Genomic DNA, 23,799 nt, shown 5'->3' with positions numbered 1-23,799 from the left:
TTTAAATTAAAATCATAATATAATACCCCAACCGCCCCCATTTTATAAAATCAGTACCAGCGCATCAAATTAAGATCTTAATTATTTGACTCCAAACCAAGAAACCCATCATTCCAAACTAGTTGATCAGAAAGAAAAGAAGAGATAAACATGAAGTTGCAGACATCTTTCTTATTCTTCTTACTGTTATCTACCTTTCATTCTCTTGTGTATTCTCAGACAGATTCATGCAGTTCTAATGTCGATTTCAGTGGTATTATCAATTTCAACACTAGTTCTTTCAAATGCCAACTTGTTTGGGAAACTGAAGATTACATCCTCAGGGTAAGAACTCAGAACTTCATCATCATCACTTCATGTTTATGTTGTTGTTCTGTTTAGTTTTATATTCGGATGGCTTCACTACAATAACAGAAGAATATTTTCTGAATTCAGTATCTGCAAACTGGACCAAACCTATGGAGCTTTGTGTTATCAGCACCTTATACAAATTCTTTTGTTGCCATGGGTTTCTCCAAAGATGGAAACATGGTCGGAAGCAGTGCAATGGTGGGTTGGACTAAACTGGATGGGAATGGAGTGATTAAGCAGTACCATCTGACAGGAACTTCACCAAATTTGGTCGTACCAGATGAAGGGAACCTTCCGGTGGTTGAGAATTCTTCTCAAATTGTATATCAAACACCACGGATCTACCTCGCCTTCCAACTGAACATATCACAACCTCAACCGAATGTCATTTATTCCGTCGGACCCAAAAACTGGTTGCCGGCATCGGATTTCCGTTTGAGGCAACATCGTGATCAGATCTCAACTTCATGGAATTCTGTCACAGGTGAGTGGTTAGCACTACTACCCGATTAATTTCCAGTTTCTTCTACTATTTTTTTTTTTAATATTTTTTTTTATCAAATTACGTATACACCCTCGAGTTGGGATCCTGGGCTTTTTTATTTATTTTTATTTATTTTTCATTTCTTGGTCATCATCAAATGAGAGGCTGGGGAGGGAAATGATCCGTAAAGATAAAGACTTAAACCAAATATCTTATTAGTTTTACTACCTCTACGCAAGAGGCTGTCACCATCATGCTAAAAGCACGATCACAAATACTATGTTTGTGAAAGTAAGACTATCCTTCTCAATCCTCAGAAGATCTAGACTTTACTCCTACCTTTTATTTTATAGTCTTTTACCCTTATGGGTTGAGGATCTACACTCTACTCTTAAAATTAACACTGTTAGTTTTAAATAGAAAATATATATTTGTTGCTATTGTATCTTCGTATAATTACGAAAAAATTTGAAAATACTTAAAAGTAACTAGAATACACAACATCACATAGAAAGTATCCTAACTTCTCAATTCCTTTTAAAATATATATATATTCCTTGTAGTAAATGAGGATAATACAAAAATTTTAAAAATACAATAGATGTTGAGTTATTACTTAAACTTATTGTTCTAATGGTCGTAATACGTTTGATATATAATCTAAAACATAAGGATGACATTGTAATAGAAAACATTCAAAGGTGTAAGTTAATAATCTACAAACCAGAGTATTTTTCTTTTCTTTTTAATTACAAACGTCTACTTTTCTTAGCATATCTTGTTTTTTTTTAAGGGGTACAGGGTGGATAACTTTGGATAACTTTGATCTACAACTCTTTTTAGGATTTACTTTACTATCAAAACTTGATAAGAACTCGATCTGTTTTTCTTGAGGATGATACATAACACCGTCCATTACTTTCGCCATTATACAATGAGGGGGTCTCATTTTGTCGGCTTTTATAGATAGAGATCCTACCTGATTGTGTGATAGATGAAAATTAGTGTTTTATACTATTCCGAGTGGAAGTGATTGTAAACTAACCATGTTTATAATTATATGTTTTAGTTGGTAAATCCAAAGACTTATGCGTTATTTTCTTTTATTATAATAATAAAGAAAGATGGAAAAAGGGAAAAGAAGTTTACCAACTTTTTTTGGTAAGGAAAGGGAAAAGAAATTGCTTAAAACTAACTACATGACATCGACAATTAAACGATTAGCCAAAAAAAATACAAAAATCGACAAGTAGACACAAAAAAGGTGAAATGTGTACCTAACCTCATGAAGTAAAAGATTCCATTTATATTAAAAACCGGGTGCGAACAATTTCATGTTGAGAGGTTTGGTGCCTATGGGAATATAAAGAAAAAGACTACCTACCCATCCATTCATTTTAAGAAAAAGAAAGAGATTGTCCACCCACCCATTCATCAAAGCTTAGATGATATTTCTCTATCACTAATTTACTTGCCGTGTGGTGAAAGAAGAAGGTTAGTGTTGTTGAACTGATCATGAAAATAATATGGAAGAAATTATTATATCTTATCCATTTTTCGACGTGGTGAATATCCATGACATAAATTTATTGGAAAAAAACAAAGAAAATGTACGATATAGAATTTGAAGATTGTGGGGTTGGTGTGAGAATTTCAGACTTAAAAGTATATATATATATATATTTAAGCATAAATGTAGTTGAACGACTATGTAAATACCATTAAATCTATTGAATTAAGTTTGAACTATTTGTGATGGACGATTCAGATTTAATTCTACCAAATTTAATAGTATGTTTTTTAGGACCATCCAACCAAGCAATTTGTATGGTCATTCATACCAATGGTGGATTAGTTGAACAGTTAAAAGGCCAAACTCTCATGGGGAGGCTTAAAAAAAAATAAAAAAAATTTACACGGCTATTCAGCCACCACCTCCCCCATATTTAAAATTTCTTCAAAATTTTTTTCTTTGGTAGCCAAATATCTTTGAATTGAAGAGCATCCAAACCACAAGGAATTTGTCGTGAGGACTACGAATGTACAATGGGTTTGCATCTTTTCTTTGGAGGGTTTGAAAAATAATGTGTCGTGATTTCTAAGATTAGTTATGTATATATATTTTAATTTAAAGATTAAGGTAAATTGATGAGCATGTTTCTTTTAAAAAATGTGTTTTATATTAACTTTTTAGGAATAGGATGTGAGGATTATTACATACATAATTAGGTAGGATTGAACTCTAACCTGTCCATTGAAAACATTGGTTATTACACATCATCCGGGAGGATCGAACTATGACCTCTCTATTAAAAGCGTTGATTATTATCAATTGAGCTGAACTTTGACGGTAATGAGTATCTTTAAATTAAAATATTATATGTGATTGAATCTTATAACTCTCTTTTTTGGGTCATCTTGAGACTAGTCGAAGAATTTGGGGGGGGGGTTATTTTTGGTATCCGAGGTTCATCCGGCCAGCTTTTGCGCACCTTGATTACATCCTTAGGGGGATGTTTGTCGTCCGCAAGGGTCGAACTCATGACCTCTCCACTGAGAAGTATGGATCTTATCACTCTATCAACCCTGCATTGACATGATAGATATATTTTTTTGTGGTAAGAATAAGGATAGACGATTATACGAGAATTTTATATAAGAAATAGACCATCTATTTCCCTTTAGATGAAAGACATATGTCTATCAGTTACATCCAAAGGTTGAGATAAGATTTAGAAGATAGAAAATTTTTATTTTTATTTAATCAAACCTTTGAATGTGACAGATAGACATGTGTTTTTCATCTAAAGGAAAATAGATGGTCCATTTCTTTGTCGAAAGGAAATGGGCTTGATAAAAGTCCGGATTTTACGACTATATTCTTATCACACCCCTCCACCATATGTTTGAATCTCCCTTCTAAATATATAGTAAATAAATATTAAAAAAAAAAAAAAAAAAAAAACTTAATCTTCTATCCATAGGAAAGATCCCAATTATATATATTCGGATATCCGGATACGTAAGCCAATTCACCCCTTACCTTACAAGGTTAGGGTCGAGGCCATCGTGAGGGTTTGGGCAAGATTAGTATCTAGCCTGACTTGGTCTAACCCAGTCTTGTAGGGTCACCCTAGGTCAAGGCCAAGCTAGAGCATTAGGTTAGCAATTTAGAAAATCGGACCGACCTTAATGCAATCCATGATGAATTAGTTTAGTGGAGAACTTAACTTAAAATTAATTCCGTACGGTTGAAATAATTTGCAGGTGAAAGCAACGTGGAAAGGCCATATTCAAGACTAAGGAAGGGCCATGGGATCCTGAATATGATGGGTTGGGGTCTTCTTCCGATAATTGGAATCATTTGTGGTCGCTACTTGAGGCATTGGGATCCCTTTTGGTTCTATTCTCATGCTTGCATCCAAGTATCTGCTTTTATCTTGGGAACTATAGGAGTAATCCTAGGGTTCGTCCTAAAGGATCGTCTCCATGTCAAGGTTTCAACACACAGGGGTCTTGGCATCTTCATCTTTGTCCTTGGCTGCCTCCAGGTTAGTAAATATATATATCATTGTCTGACTGTTCCAATATTAATTAGTTTGGACTAAATGCATTTTTAATGACCTTGGATATATATTGGTAATTAAAGCAGACTGTTTTTTTGGAATTAGTGATTTTTTATATACATAGGGGTGGGGGTTGTTGTTACATACATATACCGTCAGAGAGAGTCGAGCCTTAAATTCTTCACTAAGTAGCATTGGTTATTGCCAACTGAACCAATCCTTTAATGGTAATTAATTGATTTTTTCTTTTATTATGTGAATGATTTATCTGATTTTTGAGAGGAGTTTCTATTGAAATCATTTAGGCAATCCTTGATCATCAAACTCCTTGGAAAATCTCTTGGTTTTAAATTTTTGTCCAGGAGACTTCAGCAATTATGGAAGCCGAATGGGACTTTGGAATTGATTGACATTAGTTGCAATTACTCTACGGCCGGAAAAATCATCTGCGGTGCATATCTCTCTCCTGTGCACAACAGTACAGCACCACAGTTTGACACGTGTCATATTCTTAATAAATGGACGAGATTAGAAGGCTAGTTCTTATGTGAAAGAGACCAATTTTTATGGCTCATTCTGGCCAAAATCCACCCACTTCTAAGACCCGGTTCTAGAAATGAGAAAGCCCACCATTTTTCCCATCGTTTTCCTGCCTCTTCAACTCAACCTTCCTTTCCTCTTACTCCCATTCTTCCATGGTGTCTCTTCCTCATCTCTTGCTTTGTTCTTCATTATTGTTCCTTCCCATTTGAGAATCCCTTTCTTCATCTCTTTCGACTCAATGGAAGTCATTGATTCGTGAAAACATCCTCAAGCAGCCAAGGCATTTCTCTTTGAAGAACAACATAAACCAAGAGCTAGAATTTATTTTGCATGTTCTTTTGTTTCTCTTCTTCTTCTTTATTTTATTTTCTCTTTTACTTGCATCCATAGTGGTTTACCCCAAAGTAAATAACTAAACAATGACTCACTGACAGATTGAGAAACTTCTTAGGGATCTCAAGTGCAGGTTGGCATTGCTTCTCAGTGCTTGGTAATTGTAGACTCAAATACAATTTCATGGTTGTAGCAACATCTATGTTTTCTATTAAATGCTGCCTCTAGTCTGCATTTTATGTCTCTGCTGTTCTTCTTTTCTTTGTCCAATATGTCTCTGCCATTCAACCATGTCAAGAAACACTAGAAATACAGCATTTGTACTGTGGAAGTAGAACATCGGTTTCCAATACAAGCAAATAAATTTACTCATAGGGAGAAGAAAACAAGCCTCCTTCTACCTGTAGCTGCTCTTGGTACCATTTCTTAGCTTAAGAAATGGGAGATGGAGTGAGAGAATGAGAGACCAAGAAATGGATTGAAAGGGAAAACAATGGGGAAAATGGTGGGTTTCTCATTTCTAGAACCGGGTCTTAGAAATGGGTGGGTTTTAGCCAAAATTGGTCATAAAAATGAGTCTCTTTGACCTAAAAACTAGCTTTCTAATCTTCACAATTTATTAAGAAGATAACACGTGTCAAATTGTGGTGTTGCACTGCTACGCACAGTAGAGAGATGTGCACAAAAGACGATTTGTCCCCATTACTATATGGCAAAATTTGGGTTCATTGGTGATTACGGGAAAGTGCACAAAAAGCCCTTGGATGGTTGCTAATCATTATCTTTCAATCCGTAACTTGACTTCAACTCCATGAGCATTGAATTGAGGAAATTGGTGGTCTAGGTGAGGTTCCCAAGAATATCTATCGAATATTTTGATAGAAGGTCTCTCACTAATCTAAGAGGAAAGTGGGGGCCATTAAGATTGATTTCACAATAGAGCGGGCGACAAGGGGCAAGTTTTTGAGGGAATGTGCTTGGGAGCAGTGCTACTCTCAATAGCGCATGGTCTAGATTCAATTTGGGGTCCAAAGCAAATTTGGACCGTTGAATGAACACTTTACTCAACGGTCTAGATTTGCTATGAACTCCAAATTGCATCTAGGCCTTTGATTGTTGAGAGCAGCGCTGCTCCCAAGCAAAATCAGTTTTTAGGGTGTGAAGAACCTCTTTTATCCAAATTCAAACTCAAGGGAGGGTTCATCATATTCTATAAAAATCTTTGCACCTTCTCTGTTACGAATGTGGTTCGTTTAGTCGTCATAAGGAGAATCATACTATGAATAAGGGGTTGAAATCCTCTGTGGCCTAGAATTGAGCAACCATCTAGTGGCACTCAATATATGAGTGCCACATATACTTTCATTTGTTTCCACTGTTGGATAAAGCAAACAGTGGACACCTATGGTCCCTGGATGCGTGCTCAAAAGCCAAATTTTTATAAAGATGCTCGCTGTGGATCCAGAAGTGGTACTGGTGGGGGTAATCAAGCAATTGAAAAGAGGCAATTTGAACCATGACGGGAATGGAAACCAAGATATGCTGGCAGTTTGAACTTCTTGTTTTGATGTGTTGAGAATGGAAGATAATGAAGAGGATAGGGAAGTGGGGCTCCTGGAGAATAATTTTAGAAGCCACATAAATACTCGTCAATCCTTCCATGCTAATTGGTTGGATTTCAATACTAGAAATGTGAAGGAGGAGGATTTTATGGAAGTTGGAGGCAATAATGGACCAATTGGGGAGTCTTCTTTTATTGCTCAATCCTCGAGATTGTGGATAAGGATGCCTTACACTATGCTTGATGACGTGCGGGTGAGTCCAATAGATGATTTGGGTAGTATTAGTAATTAAAGGATGCAACTTTATATGGAACCTATTTTAGGTGAAGAAATATTTACCAAAACTTATTGATGGAAGGTTTCTCTTTCTTGGAGTTAGGAAAGAGAATCGACAAAGGTGAGTTGGCTATTCTCTATAATCAAGCAAAGCCACCTGATCGAATTCTCTCATATCCAAATTGAACAAATGTTGTGTCGCTGGAGAATGCTAGGCAAAGTTGTCCCTATGGTGATGTTACGAAGATGGATGAAGATTGTTATTAGTCTAATGAATTTTTTTTTCTTGGAATTGTAGGGTGTAGGTAATAAAACTTTTTCTACCACCCTAAAGCAATATAAAAATGAGTACAGACCGAATAGTATTATTATTTTGGAGCCTAGAATTAGTGGTGGTAAGACAAACAAGGTGATTAAGAAAATTAAAGGTTCTATTCAATGAGTTCCATAGGAATGAGGGAATTGCAACACACCATCCAGTTGTGGAGATGACAAAATAGAGTAGCAGAGTGCATTGATACAACATTGTTAGAGAAGGCAATGTGCATGTTGTCAAATGTAGGATTAGGCATGGAATTCTGAGCAAAAGCAATAAATACAGAAACATAGATGGTGAAGAGGTCTCTCAATGCAACTATAGTGTGCAAGGCTCCAAAGGATGTTTGCTCTAGTGAATCTTGTCAAACCCCACACAACCAATATTGGACTTACTCGAATACCCGTGGTTGTAATCTATAACCACAAGATCTTGGTTTATGGTCAATCCATAACCACACACACAATAGCATAATCAAGGAGTAGGAATAATAAAGGTATCAAAATATAATGTAATTACAATTATCCAAAATGAAAATTAGAATTAATGTCAAAGTCAAATCAACGGAAGTCTAAGTTTAAAGTATTAAGACTGAATTATGTTTAAAAGTGTAATTAGCTTAATTGTTCAATTTCCTAGATTTAGGTAATGCAATCCTAATCAAACTCCATCACATCCCTAAAAATAATCACCTATATAGCGATCAAAAGAGTTGAACAGTGTAAGAGCAATCCATCCTTGGACACAAGTCATCGTGGGCCTCCACATCCTCATCTGTCAGGATATCAAATGGCTCCAATGGCTCCGTGTACTCCAGAAGGATGGAGTTCTCATAACTTGTCAAAGAATCTAAAGAAATATGTTTTCTCGAGGAATGAGTTCCACCAAACTTAGTGAGATCAACAAAATTACATATCAAGCATTTAACACATGTGCCAAATATGAGATGTAAATGTAAATGAAATGAAATAATGCATGTATGCAAGTATGTTCCAATAACTCTAACTGGTGCTAGTCTCTATGGTAGACACACATGAAGCCAGAACATCAACCTCCTCTGGGAAGTCTCGTCACTCTAATCCCTCATGGATTGGTTACCTCTATTGGGATCCCGCAATATAGGGGTACGGTCTACATCCACACCATAGTTGGGGGTTAGGTCACCACTCTCTCACTATCCCATTGGTATGAGTACTGGCGCACATCAAGGATAAGCCTAGCCCAATGCAAGGTCAACTACGTTTCATACTACATGTGGTTTGGACTAATGCCCTGTTGGTCCGCATATACTTCTCCACCTAGAATGTTATTCCTCATAGAATAGCTACTTCTTTTGGATTATCATTCTGTAAAACCTATAGTCGTACACATATGCTTTGGCAGACGCTCTCGTGTCTCCTCACGGACTGGCTACCTCTGTTGGATGACCACAAGCCCAACCCTCCACATAGGGAACCTCACCATTGCAAGATACGATAGTGGGTCTGTGTCTCCTCATGGATTGGTTACCTTTGTTGGATGCCCACAATACCCAGCCACTGCTATCATGGGCCACTTGGCTTCAAACCCATGCTGAATGGGTAGTAGCACGTAAAAAGGGTAAATTAGCCATGTCTAGAAACCTAAAAGTAATGCACATAAATGTCCAAATGAATGTAAGGCACTAGGGGCAATGAGCAAACCCATAACCCCAAGTAGATGTACATGTAATATATAACCACCCAATTCCTAACATATCATATTCACAATAATAAATTGAGATGAAATAAATAAATGAATAGTATATAGAAATATATTAACATCACCACCCATGCATGCATGCCCTATACTACCATTCATAAGAACACACACAAGTAAGACTAATAGCATGAGTTAGAATATGGATTAAATACGCAAATACATAATGTTGTATCTCTCACCTGTCATGGCGTCAGCACTCCCTAGAAGTATCAAATCATTCACCAAAAGAAGGCCAACAAATCATCCAAAACCTATCAATTATAAGGGGAATCTATGAATTAAAATTTGGAATCAAACCAGATTGAGACCAGACAAATTACCTAATCGAACTTGGGATGGGCTGGTCAGTTGAGCCTAAAAGGGCTAGTCGACTACCCCTTGGGTGCGAACCAAGTTTGGTCTCTTCTTGCTTCATTTTGAAACCCCACCTTTGGTAGGCTTTTGAAGCTGCAATAGAATAGTAGTAATGCTCCAAAAACACTCCCAAAACATCTAACAAAGTCTCCTTACATAAATCCCCAAATTGGTAAATAAAGAGCTTCCCGCAAGTGTCTTTGAGTTGGCAAATCAAACTCAAATGGGAGAAACAACACAAATCACCACTCAATGGGGTTGGGAGACATGATTAGAATCATCAATAAACATTCAATTCCTACCAACTGCCACAGCCGCCACCATCAGTGCTATCTATCAACATAAACACCTAAATAGAATAGTTGAAAAAAGGGTTTTGAAGGTTTCTTTACCTCAACATGCCTTTATCCTTGCTATTCGCGCTTCGGCACCACCAAACTTGCAAAGATTCCACAAATCCCCAAGATCTTCTCCTCTCCCAAGCTCTCAGCTTTCAATAATATAAAATATTCATGTAAGAGGCAAAAGAACAATAAAATAGGTTTTCAAACATCAAAAACCCAAAAATACCCTTTTTTGGGTAGGGGCAAGTCAGTCAACTGAACCAATTGCCTCTGGGAGACCGCCCTTATATCTTTCTCATCCAAAAGCGGTTTTCGTTAGGCTATGGTCAGGATACTTTCCTAACCATGCTTGACTTAATGGGAACATTTACCTGGGCATTGGAGTCTTTCAACCTTGATTTATGTGTGTGCCAAATCCACCTTCCTAAGCCATACAGGTTGGCTTTCTTTCTCCTTCCAAAATCATTTAAGGTGGCTAGGTCATCACCTATCTTATCTGTGTCTATAAGTTCAACCCCTGAATTCACGGTCTCGACTCGATGGTCCAAAGTTGTCTACTTTCAGCACTTTGAATTCTTGGACCTGTAATGATGGGTTATCTAGTTAGGAATCTAGGGGATTCACAAATCTACTAGTTACTATAACTTAAAGACTCTTAGATGTCTTCCTTTTACATATGTGAATGATGGGAAGTTGGAATCTAGGGCTGAAAAGTGTATTTCTCTTGGGTAAGGACTAGATTTAAGGGATTTAGGTTATGGTGTCCTAATCCAAAAGAATCCTAAGTTTATATTTAGCATAAATGTAACATCTGATGAGTCAGTTGTGTTACTCAGATCCTATGTTCAAAGTGATGTAAGCCAGAAAAATTCTAGGGAAAAGTAAAGTGGACGGTCTATCTTCAAAATAAGCGCAATCAACGTCAGTTTAGCTGCCCATTTTTATTGAAGAAGAAGATGCTCCAGGGAATTGAGAAGAGGAGTATAACATTGCTAGAAATAGGCCAAGGAGAAACATTTGGCACTAGAAAAATATGGGCATGCTGCAATTGTCACTTATGCATTGGCTATTGTAGATGTAATTAAAAACAATGAGTCTGCAACATATTCAAAAGCAATCTCTGTAATTGATTCTTCAAAGAAGTTGTTGGCATGAATGAGAAGATTGAGTCATTTATAAAATCAAACATGGGAGCTTGTTAATCTATCATAAGGGAATAATTTTTTTTTGGCTCCAAATGGGTCTACCTACAAGAGGAAAGAGTCTACCATTGTTGTTGAAGATGCCGGATACAAGGCACAATTGGTTGCAAAAGGCTATGCTCAGGTATAGGGAGTTGATTTTAATGATGGTTTTTCACCTGTCGTTAAGCACAACTCTATTCATGTGTTGCTCGTTTTAGTTGCTATACATAATTTGGTGTTGAAGTAACTCATGTGAAAGTGCATTCTTGTATGGCAAACCAGAAACGGATTTATATGCATAAGTTCGAGGTTTTGTTGTAGAAGGAAAAGAGGCCCTCGTTTTCTTTGGTGAAGAAGTCCGTATATGGTTTGAAGTTGTGAAATCCAGCCCAACCCAACCCTAGCCTAGACACCCTATCTGTTTTGGGTGAAGAAGGGCTTGTTTAATGTTTGACCTTGAAGTACCATGTTGTTATCCTTGAAGGACCTAGGAAGTCAAGTCAGACCTCTCCCTTAGTGTAGATCCTAAGACCCGAAGTGAAGGAAGAAGACTTTGTGGGCCATCTCAGTAGAAGACATGGTGTTTGATCCAAAACCCATGGATATTGATGATGGTGTTTCCTTATTGAAACCTTACTTGATTTGGAGTTGGACTACTCATTGATGAAGAAGAACTTGGTTGATGAGCCTAAAGCCTAGTTGGACCTGGTTTGAAGACATACCTCCATACTAGGTAAGTAGTATGATGTGTTGAAAGAAGCCCATCCAAAAATATTGAAGTTAGGCCCATTAAATCCCTATTTTTAAGCAAGCTGCCTAGGTAAGGGCAATTTGGTAAAATTCTATTTTTAGGGTTTTTAAAGCTTCATTTTTTGGAATTTCATGGTAAACAATCCCATTATGTTTCTAACCCTCTAGAGAACATGGGAAGGACCTTAGAACCTCCTCTTTGACAACCAATCAACCAACAAGGGCGCTTTGGTCGGTTTGGTGAAATCCTGGTAATTCTTAGACTCTTTGTGCTATTTAAAGGGGCGAACTCCATGTTTTTCACTCACAATCAGTTCTAAGCCTCTGGAGAACGTGGGAAGAGCCCTAGAACCTTTCCTCCAAAGCCAAGGATGATCCTCAAGCATCCATTCAAGTTTCTTCATCGGTTCTTCTTCTAAAAGGTTAGTAATCGATTCGTTTCTTTTTGGATTTGTTCTTTCTTCTATACTTCTGACTATTAGAAAGGTATTATACTAATGTAATGGCCTCTTCTCTAAATCTATTAGCCCTAGATTGAATCCCCCAATTCACTCTATGTTCTTGAAGCCATATACGATGATTATTGAAATTGACTTTACCCAGGATCTTGATCACTCCCTCATTATTATTCTACTGATTTTGGTGATTGTGGGAAAGGTCTCACATCAGTGCTACAACCTTTCCTTCTATCCCCATGATTGTTAGGTTGATTCCTTCTTTCCCCCATCCTTGGAAACCAAAAGTAAGGGTTATTTGATGAGAGTTGATTTTGGGTCACTCTCATTAGAGGTAACCAAATTAGGAAACCCTAATAATTTATTAATTGTTAGACCCTACCCAATACCTTTCTTGATTATGTATTTCTACTCTTGTTTTCCCTAGGATTAATCTTTGTTCTCTATGAACCGAAAAGATGGTGATTTTTGTGAGAGTCCAAATTGGGTACTCTCATGAGATAACCAAATTGGGGAATCCAAATCCACTTTTAATGCATTGGATCCTCCCCAAAACCTTTCTTTATTATGATTTCTTTATCTTTATTCCCTAGGTTGAACCTTTATTCTCCCTAATCTTTTAGTGGGATACACAGATTCTTGTTGGTAAAACCCTAAATGTAAGATTATAATTTCTTTCCTTTGACTTTAATTGAGAACCTTGTTTTCTCTCATTGTTAGACCTTTCCAATACATTTCTTGTGTTTGAAATGCTATTATTTCTTTCTTATAGTGAATTCCCCTATTCACTCTAGGTTCTTGAAGTTCTTGAAACCATACGGTGATGTTCTTGTTTCTTGATTCTTGACTATTCTTTTTTTCTTAGAGTGAATTCCCCAATTCACTCTATGTTCTTGAAGTTCTTGGAACCATATGGTGATGTTCTTGTTTCTTGATTCTTGACTATTATTTCTTTCTTAGAGTGAATTCCCCAATTCACTCTATGTTCTTGAAGTTCTTGAAACCATATGGTGATGTTCTTGTTTCTTAATGTTATTGATTCTTGATTTTACCTGAATTCTTGATTACCCCTTTGTATTGTTTTCCTACAAAGTCTTTGGTTGTGGGGGAGGTCCCATACCATTACCATGAGCTTCCCTTGTGCCCTCATGATTGAGGAGTTGATCCCTAATGTTTCTTGGACAATTGGAAACCCTTATCCGAAGAGATTTTGGGAGGAAACCTTGGGTAATCCTCATGAGAGAATATCCAAATTGGGTAACCCTCATGAGAGAGTATCCAATTGGGAACCCTATTATTTCTAATCCTCCTCAATTGCATTCTTTGTTTTGAATTACTAAACAGATGTTTCCCTTTCACTCTGTGAACCTACCTTGGGTTATTTTGAGAACCAATCTAGGGGAACCCCCATGAGATGATATTTAATTGAAAACCCTAATCCTTTTCTAATTGTTGGGCCCTCCCCAAAGCTTTCCTAAGAAGTGGTTTTGTACTCTTTTATTCGCTAGGGTGAATCTTTATTCACCCTAGCCTTTTCATGAGAGCCATGGTGGGTATACGTTAAAACCCTAAATCTTTATGGCTCAATCAAGAACCTATATTTTGACCATGATTTGATGCTTTGACCTTCTTGGGTAGTCCTAATATGATCTGGGATGCTCCCTTTCGAATTTCGGACCAATCGGACTTCAAACGAAGAAGTTATGATCAAATTCGGCTTTGCAGCCCCGTATTGTTCCATTGGTCGACTGATTGGTCGACTAGGTCAGTAGACCAACCATTCGACCAACACAGACAGTAGCCTCAAACAGCTCTGTTTGCTTCCATTTGACTCCTAATCATTATTATATGCTTGCTTAGATTGTAATTCCTAGTCTTGAACCTCTTCCTCATTTATTCTATGGAATCCTTTAAAGATTACTTAAGGTAAGGATGGTTGATCTCTAATAACCTAATATGCATGTCTACTTGTATTTTTTTTAGAATTACATGATCATATCACTACTGTAATTAGTTTCTTATACGATCATATGGCTACTGTAGTTCTTCAACTATAGTAGTACTTGTTCTTATTCAATTGTTATTTCAATTATGAATGATTATATGTTGTATTAACAATTGTGCTTGTGAATGACTGATTGGGAATGTGATTGCCTAGGTTGTGATTGGGGAATGGGGAATGGGGAATGCCCTTTTGGCGTTCTTGCCTCTGGACACCAGTGAGGTGGTATGGGACATTTTCCTATGGTGCCTCTTGGCGCTTTCCCTGATTACTGGTTGACATACTTAGTGCATGTCTAGAAGTGTTTGGCTAGGATGTCCCTATTATATCAGACCCGATCGGAAGGGAATTGAGACCGAGCAACCCATGGTAACAATGGGAATTTGTGGGCACTTCAGATACCGGGTTACATCTGTTTAGGACATGAATCACATTGCGGATACTCGTGAGAGTCCATTCATTGGTACAGTTGCAAAAGTGGAACGTGGGCCCCTGAAATCAAGACCGGTAACCAACCCATGAGAGGAAACGGAAGCACTAGTAAGCTTGATGTAACTGGCCAATAGGGTTGCTGAGTCCGTAGTTCGAGATGGTGGATTTTACCATAAAGATGCAATGACTCTAGGGTGAAGGATACCGGAAAGGATCGCCCGGGGCGAGGAATGGAAGTATCTAGAACTAAGTTGATATAACTAAGTAGAAGACATGCATTTGGCTAGGCTTAACCCTGACATGCACCAATACTTGATCAATGGTGATGTGAGAGAGCAGTCGCCTAAACCCTAGCCACAGAATGTTCGAGAGGGATTCCTTAACCCAACTACCACGACAGACCCAAGATATCTTAAATGGTTGAGGGGGAGTGATAGACGACCCAAAGAAGTATGGTGCTATGACTTAAAGCATGTCTGCCAATAGAGACCAACATACATTGAGTTAGAAGCATATCTGCATCGTCTATTTCATATAATTTTGCATTTTGTAGGTTTGCTTCCATGTGTTATTATGGAATGAACTTCCTTGTTGAGTTCTTTTGAACTCACTCCTTTTTGCAACATCTTCTGTTAGACTTCTCTGCAGGTAATACTACTACCGTTGATTATGATGGTCAGTATTATGAAGACCAAGTTGATAACTAATACTATGCTGGCTATGGTGATTACGTTGGTGAAGACTATCAATACGAGACTGATACTTATCAGGAGTAGTTCAGCTTTAGCACTTGCGTGCCAGCGATGGAATATCATTCTATCATCTTTTTTACTTTTATAGATTCGTTGAGACCTTAGTTGTCCATTCCCCCTTTTTCTTTTGGGAACTGTTTGTAACCTTTTGATCTACCTTCCGCTTGTCTTTGGAGTGATTTTCCGCCTCACTCTATACTTGATTGGTATCATTTTCCACACTCTGATGCTCTTTTGTGATCCTTTTGAGATCCTTTATTGACTTTTATTTTTAAATTACTTGAATACAATGATTTGTTCTTGCTTTTGATTATTTTATTCTCCTATGAAAGGGATATGATCGTTCCTAAACTGGATCTTCGGGGCTGTGGATCACTTCTCCGGGTATTCCAGATAGGGTATCGGCTGGCTAGCTAGCTGGGTATTTTGTCAGCCGGTGCCCTATTTGGAATACCCGAAGGAGTGATCCACAGCCTCGAAGATCAAGGTTTGGAATGATCATATCCACTTAGCACAATAATATAATAAAAAGCAAGAATAAATCATTGTATTCAAGTAATTTGATAATAAAAGTCAAGAAAGGATCTCAAAAGGATCACAAAAGAACATCAGAGTGCGGAAAATGATACCAATCAAGTGTAGAGTGAGGCGGAAAATCACTCCACAGACAAGTGGAAGGTAGATCAAAAGGTTACAAACGGTTCCCAACAGAAAAAGGGGGAATGGACAACTAAGGTCTCAATGAATCTATAAAAGTCAAAAAGAGGATGGAATGATATTCCATCGCTGGCACACAAGTGCTAAAGCTGAACTACTCCTGATAAGTATCAGCCTTGTACTGATAGTCTTCACCAACGCAATCACCATAGCCAGCATAGTATGAGTCATCAACTTGGTCTTCATAATACTGACCATCATAGTCAACGGTAGTAGTATTACCTTCAGAGAAGTCTAACAGAAGATGTTGCAAAAAGGAGTGAGTTCAAAAGAACTCTGCAGGGCAGTTCAATCCATAATAACATAATAACACATAGAAGCAAACCATACAGAATGCAAAATGATATGAAACAGACAATGCAGATATGCTTCTAACTCTATGTATGCTGGTCTCTATTGGCAGACATGCTTTAAGTCATAGCACCATACTTCTTTGGGTCGTCTATCACTCCCCCTCATCCATTTAAGATATCTTGGGTTTGTTGTGGTAGTTGGGTTAAGGCATCCCTCTCGAACATTCCGTGGCTGGGGTTTAGGTGACCGCTCTCTCACATCACCATTGGTCAAGTATTGGCACATGTCAGGGTTAAGCCTAGCCAAATGCAAGTCTTCTACTTAGTTATATCAACTTAGTTCCAGATACTTCCATTCCTTGCCCCGGGCGATCCTTTTCGGTACCCTTCACCCTAGAGTCATCGCATCTTTATGGTAAAATCCACCATCTTGGACTACAGACTCATCAACCCTATTGGCCAGTTACATCAAGCTAACAGGTACTTCTGTTTCCTCTCATGGGTTGGTTACCGATCTTGATTTCAGGGGTACATGTTCCACTTCTGCAACTGTACCTGCAATGTGATTCAAGTCCTAAACAGATGTAACCTAGTATCTGAAGTGCCCACAAATCCCCATTGCTACCATGGGTTGCTCGGTCTCAATTCCCTTCCGATCGGGTCTGATATAATAGGGACATCCTAGCCAAACACTTCTAGACATGCCCTAGGTATGTCAACCAGTAATCAGGGAAAGCGCCAAGGGGCACCATAGGAAAATGTCCCATACCACCTCCACTGGTGTCTAGAGGCAAGAACGCCAAAAGAGCATTCCCCATTCCCTATTCCCCAATCACAACCTAGGCAATCACATTCCCAATCAGTCATTCACAAGCATAATTGTTAATACAACATATAATCATTCATAATTGAAATAACAATTGAATAAGAACAAGTACTACTATAGTTGAAGAACTACAGTAGCCATATGATCATATAAGAAACTAATTATAGTAGTGATATGATCATGTAATTCTAAAAAAAATACAAGTAGACATGCATATTAGGTTATTAGAGATCAACCATCCTTACCTTAAGTAATCTTTAAAGGATTCCATAGAATAAATGAGGAAGAGGTCCAAGACTAGCAATTACAACCTAAGCAAGCATATAATAATGATTAGGAATAAGACCTAGAAGATTAGGAGTCAAATGGAAGGAAACAGAGCTGTTTTGAGGCTACTGTCTGTGTTGGTCAATTGGTTGGTCTACTGACCTAGTCGACCAACCAGTCGACCAATGGAACAATACGGGGCTGCAAAGCCGAATTTGATCATAACTTCTTCGTTTGAAGTCCGATTGGTCCGAAATTCGAAAGGGAGCATCCCAGAACATATTAGGACTACCCAAGAAGGTCAAAGCATCAAGTCATGGTCAAAATATAGGTTCTTGATTGAGCCATAAAGATTTAGGGTTTTAACGTATACCCACCATGGCTCTCATGAAAAGGCTAGGGTGAATAAAGATTCACCCTAGCGAATAAAAGAGTACAAAACCACTTCTTAGGAAAGCTTTGGGGAGGACCCAAAAATTAGAAAAGGATTAGGGTTTTCAATTAAATATCATCTCATGGAGGTTCCCCTAGATTGGTTCTCAAAATAACCCAAAGTAGGTTCACATAGTGAAAGGGAAACATCTGTTTAGTAATTCAAAACAAAGAATGCAATTGAGGAGGATTAGAAATAATAGGGTTCCCAATTGGATACTCTCTCATGAGGGTTACCCAATTTGGATATTCTCTCATGAGGATTACCCAAGGGTTTCCTCCCAAAATCTCTTCAGATAAGGGTTTCCAATTGTCCAATAAACATTAGGGATCAACTCCTCAATCATGAGAGCACAAGGGAAGGTCATGGTAATGGTATGAGACCTCCCCCACAACCAAAGACTTTGTAGGAAAACAATACAAAGGGGTAATCAAGAATTCAGGTAAAATCAAGAATCAATAACATTAGGGAATATCACCATATGGTTTCAGGAACTTCAAGAACATAGAGTGAATTGGGGAATTCACTCTAAGAAAGAAAGAATAGTCAAGAATCAAGAAACAAGAACATCACCATATGGTTTCAAGAACTTCAAGAACATAGAGTGAATTGGGGAATTCACTCTAAGAAAGAAAGAATAGTCAAGAATCAAGAAACATGAAAATCACTATATGGTTTCAAGAACTTCAAGAACTTCAAGAACATAGAGTGAATAGGGGAATTCACTCTAAGAAAGAAAGAATAGCATTTCAAACACAAGAAAGGTATTGGAAAGGTCTAACAATGAGAGAAAACAAGGTTCTCAATTAAATCAAAGTAAGGAAATTATAATCTTACATTTAGGGTTTTACCAACAAGAATCTGTGTATCCCACAGAAAGACTAGGGAGAATAAAGGTTCACCCTAGGGAATAAAGATAAAGAAATCATATTAAAGAAAGGTTTTGGGGAGGATCCAATGAATTAAAAGTGGATTTGGATTCCCCAATTTTGTTACCTCTCATGAGAGTACCCAATTTGGACTCTCACAAAAATCACCCTCTTTTTGGTTTATAGAGAACAAATATTCATCCTAGGGAAAACAAGAGTAGAAATACATAATCAAGAAAGGTATTGGGTAGGGTCTAACAATTAATAAATGATTACGGTTTCCTAATTTGGTTACCTCTCATGAGAGTTACCCAAAATCAGCTCTCATCGAATAACCCTTACTTTTGGTTTCCAAGGATGGGGGAAAGAAGGAATCAACCTAACAATCATGGGGATAGAAGGAAATGTTGTAGCACTGATGTGAGACCTTTCCCACAATCACCAAAATCAGTAGAATAATAATGAGGGAGTGATCAAGATCATGGGTGAAGTCAATTTCAAGAATCATCGCTATATGGCTTCAAGAACATAGAGTGAATTGGGAGATTCACTCTAGGGCTAATAGATTTAGAGAAGAGGCCATTACAGTAGTGTAATACATTTCTCATATTCAAAAGATTCAAAGTATAGAAGAAAGAACAAATCCAAGAAGAAACGAATCAATTACTAACCTCTAAGAAGAAGAACCAATGAAGAAACTTGAATGGATGCTTAAGGATCATCCTTGGCTTTGGAGGAGAGGTTCTAGGGCTCTTCCCACGTTCTCCAGAGGCTTAGAACTGATTGTGAGTGAAAACATGGGGTTCCCCCCTTTAAATAGCAGAAAGAGTCTTAAGAATTACCAGGATTTCACCAAACTGACCAAACTGCCCTTGTTGGTTGATTGGTTGTCAAAGAGGAGGTTCTAAGGTCCTTCCCGTGTTCTCTAGAGGGTTAGAAACATAGTGGGATTGTTTACCACGAAATTCCAATAAATAAAGCTTTAAAAACCCTAAAAATAGAATTTTACCAAATTGCCCCTGCCTGAGCAGCTTGCTCAAAAATTGGGATTTAGTGGGCCTAACTTCAATATTTTTCGATGGGCTTCTTTCAACACATCATACTACTTAACTAGTATGTGGGGATAACTTCAAACCAGGTCCAACTAGGCTTTAGGCCCATCAGCGAAGTTCTTCTTCATCAATGAGTAGTCTAACTCCAAATCAAGTAAGGTTTTAATAAGGAAACACCATCATCAATCCATAGGTTTTGGGTCAAACACCATGTCTTCTACTGAGATGGCCCACAAAGTCTTCTTCCTTCACTTCGGATCTTAGGATTTACACTTAGGGAGAGGTCTGACTTGACTTCCTAGGTCCTTCCAAGGATAACAACACGGTACTTCAAGGTCAAACATTAAACAAGCTCTTCTTCACCCAAAACAAATAGGGTGTCTAGGCTAGGGTTGGGCTAGATTTCACATTCTCCCCCCTTAAAATAATTCATCCTCGAAATTGGGAGGGTACTTGGCTTTCAAAGAGATGGAGATACTTTGCTTTAATCTTGACTTCCTTCTTCCAAAATTTACGGGAAACAAATAACAATAAGTATTTTGTAAGAAAAACAAAGGAGTAAATCTAACATGCTTTGAAATCAGAAACAATTTGAAGGGTTAACAAATCATGAAGATCACACTTGATTTCCTTTCAAAATCATCATGTGGAGAATTCACAAGGTTATAGAATGTATGGAGATCCACTCTAGAACAGTAGGGATAGAAGGATCAATCATGGGAATGACTTAAGATCACCCTCCTATCAAAGGGAATAAAAGGCACTAAAAGAAATAATATAGAGAATGGATCAGCTTCGAGGGTAAACTTCTACCAAACGAAACTAGGCAATTCATACGACAGAGAATAAATCAAACAATGCATATGGTATGTATGCATTTGGCACAGCAGCAAGGTTAGGGTTAGGTGGGATTTCACAGAAGTAGTCTCCTAAACAGTGGTATAAGAGGTTTGATTTTGTTATGGATACTTCAGGCTACAACAGGTGCAAATATGACTGTTGTGTATAATTTAGAAGACTCTTAGAGGGTTCACTCATATATTTGTTGTCACACGTTGATGTTATAATGATCATTGCTAGAGGTTGATTGGGATTGTTAGGTTGAAGCAATAGTGATTGAGTTTGAAATGAAGGACTTGGGGGCAACAAGGAAGATGCTTGGTATGGAAATCAAGAAAGGCAAGGAACCTATGGCTATCTTAGTAGAAATACATGGAGAAGGTATTGAAGCCTTTTGGCATGAAAGATGCAAAACCTATCAGCACTCCAATTGCATCTCACATTTCTAGCTGCCTCCATCACCTCAAAAGATGAAGAGTTGAATAATATGTCATGTGTTTGATACTCTAGTGTAGTTGGTTCCATTATGTTTGCTATGGTGTCTACTTGATCTGACATTCACAGCAACTAGTGTGGTGGGAAGATATTTATCGTGCTAGATAAAATTCATTGGGAATTTGTAAAATCGATACTTGCATGCAAAGGGACCTCCGGTGCCTGTTTAGAGATTTAGAGGAACGATGATAGTTTAAAAGGCTATGTTAGCTCAGACTATGCTGGTGATCTTGACAAAAAAAGGTCACTCGTAGGATATGTGTTTACTATTAAAGGCTGTGTGATCAATTGGAAGGCTTCTTTGTAGGCTACATTTGCATTATTTACTACAAAACTAGAGCATGTGCAAGTGACTAAAGAAGATAATGAAGCTATTTGGCTTAGAGGCTTGATTGATGAACTCAATATGGATAAGGAGATGATTGTTGTCCACTATGATAGCTAGAGTTCTATTTGCTTGTCTAGAGATCAAATGTATCATGAGAGGACGAAGCACACCGATGTCCAGTGTCATTATATCAGAGAGAGTTGCTACAGGTAATATCAAGGTGTTAAAGGTTGGTATCAAGTTGATATGTTGATTGCCTTTTTGTATTGTCAAGTTTGAGCATTGCATGAACTTGATTGGTGTTGGTCGCATTAGAGCTTAGACCATTAAGTGAGGTTTTGGAGAAGATGAAGATAAATCAACGATGTGCTTTTTAGTTGGAACAAATCAAGTCGAGTGAAGATTTGTTATGTGTGACCCAAATCTTGTACCTAAGATTGCAGATGGACTAACATTGACATACTTAGTGGGTGACCTGAACGACCCATTGTGTGAGATTTGTGATGCAAGTAGAGGCCCAACCCAAGCCAAGAGCCCATCATTGATCTTGTTTTCTTATGAAGGTGCGAGTGTGACACTCCTACAGTACAATATGATACCACCTGATAGCTCAACCCATTTTCCAAATTGAAATTCTATAAATATGTACCTTGTATTCTCTTATGAGGTAATTGTAAGATTTGCACCTTTGGGTAGTGCTTTTGTAACATAGTTCTGGCGATTGGTTTAGAGATCTCCATTATAATCTTCCTAAATAATGAAAGTTCTTCTCCTGTGGATGTAGCACACTGCATTGGTATGAACCATGTCAAGTCTTTATGTTTATGTTCATGATTTCATACTGTCCATCCTAACAAGTTATCCTAAGCATAGATTCTCAAAATCCCTTATCCCTACTAGGTGGCTAATGTGGTATTAGTTTCTAAAGCTAGTGAGAAGCAGAGGACTTGCACAAATTATACCAACCTAAACAATGTTTTCCCCAAATAATCTATGTATTCTCTTGTAATAATGTGCTTGTTGATGCCACTACATGTCATGAGATTATAAGTTTCATGGATGCATATTCTTGCTAGATTAGAATGCGTGAATTAACAACTAGTTCCATCAAGACAAGGATTTTTTCTTCTTCTTTTCCAGTACATAGCCAAGGACCTATACTATTACAAGGATATCCCTTTAAGGTTAAAGAATGCAAACATAATCTACCATAATGAAGCTACTCAAACATTTTATGAGTAAAAAATATGCTCGTCAAGAGTCTAGTTTAGGGGCCATATATCCAACCTCAATGAAGCCTTATAGGTATTGAGGGAGTACTGAAAAGTTAGACCTTGCAAAAGATGTCTTTAGTGTAAGCTCAGGAAAGTCCTTGGGTTTAAGGACTCAAAGAGAGCCATCTATGCCAACCAAAAGCAGATCAGGGCAATTTCATGGACCATAAAGGAAGTATAAGATGTGATAAGGTGGCTGCAGTTAGTAGATAAGGGCAATTCAAGGTATGAATACTTCAATGTGTTTCAAAGCCTCTTTTTATCATTTTTTAATCATATTTTATGCAGCAACTTTTCTATTTTTTCATCTTATAAGCATCAATGATTTGATAATTAATTCATTCTATCGAATTGTGCAGGTGATGGCCTTTCTTGTTCGGCCACATCCAACTTCAAAAGTACGTAAGTATTGGAATTGGTATCACCACAACATTGGAAGGATCATGGTTGTGTTCGCAATAGCAAATGTTTTCTATGGAATCCATTTAGGGCATGAAGGGACTAATTGGAATGCAGGCTATGGCAGTATTCTTGCAATTTTGTTGCTTTTTGCCATTGGTTTGGAAGCAAAGATGTGGATAAGAAAGTGATACTTTGATAGTAACAAAGAACATCTTCTCACATCCTTCTTTTATCATATTGTAAAAGGCTTTAATTTGTTTGAAGACCATTGTAAATTTGATTTAGTTCAGTTTACATGATTGGATTAAGGGAATTTCCAACTTCAATTCCCTTAATCAATACCCTATGTAGAAGGTTCAGATGTTAAGGGAAATATTCCAATCTATTGATAGTGTTTAAACCATTTGACCTATTGGAATGCTGTACGGTAAATGATTCTATAAAAACTGATCTAATGTAAGAAATATGAATATCCCCAAAACTATGCTACAAAGAATAATAAAAATCCTATGTTAAGTTCACATTTTTCCAGCTTTATTTGTCAGTTCATCTCTGAGTT

At 37.5% G+C, this 23,799-nt stretch overlaps 1 protein-coding gene across 1 annotated transcript; it reads left to right on the top strand.

Moving 5' to 3' along the window:
* Positions 1-44: 44 nt before the first annotated feature.
* LOC149015773 (Cytochrome b561/ferric reductase transmembrane with DOMON related domain-containing protein) lies at positions 45-23,799 on the top strand. Its single transcript, XM_089155491.1, has 4 exons — positions 45-324; positions 436-835; positions 4,103-4,386; positions 23,198-23,799. Exons 1-4 carry the CDS (start codon positions 151-153, stop codon positions 23,426-23,428), a joined length of 1,089 nt encoding a protein of 362 aa, XP_089011617.1. The 5' UTR covers positions 45-150; the 3' UTR covers positions 23,429-23,799.

This window comes from Hakea prostrata, chromosome 5 (genome assembly GCF_041222555.1).
Source record: "Hakea prostrata isolate BN-2017 chromosome 5, UWA_Hpros_2, whole genome shotgun sequence".
Classification (NCBI taxonomy): domain Eukaryota; kingdom Viridiplantae; phylum Streptophyta; class Magnoliopsida; order Proteales; family Proteaceae; genus Hakea; species Hakea prostrata.
The sequence above is the reverse complement of the archived record's forward strand: the minus strand, read 5'-3'. Positions and strand labels throughout refer to the sequence as shown.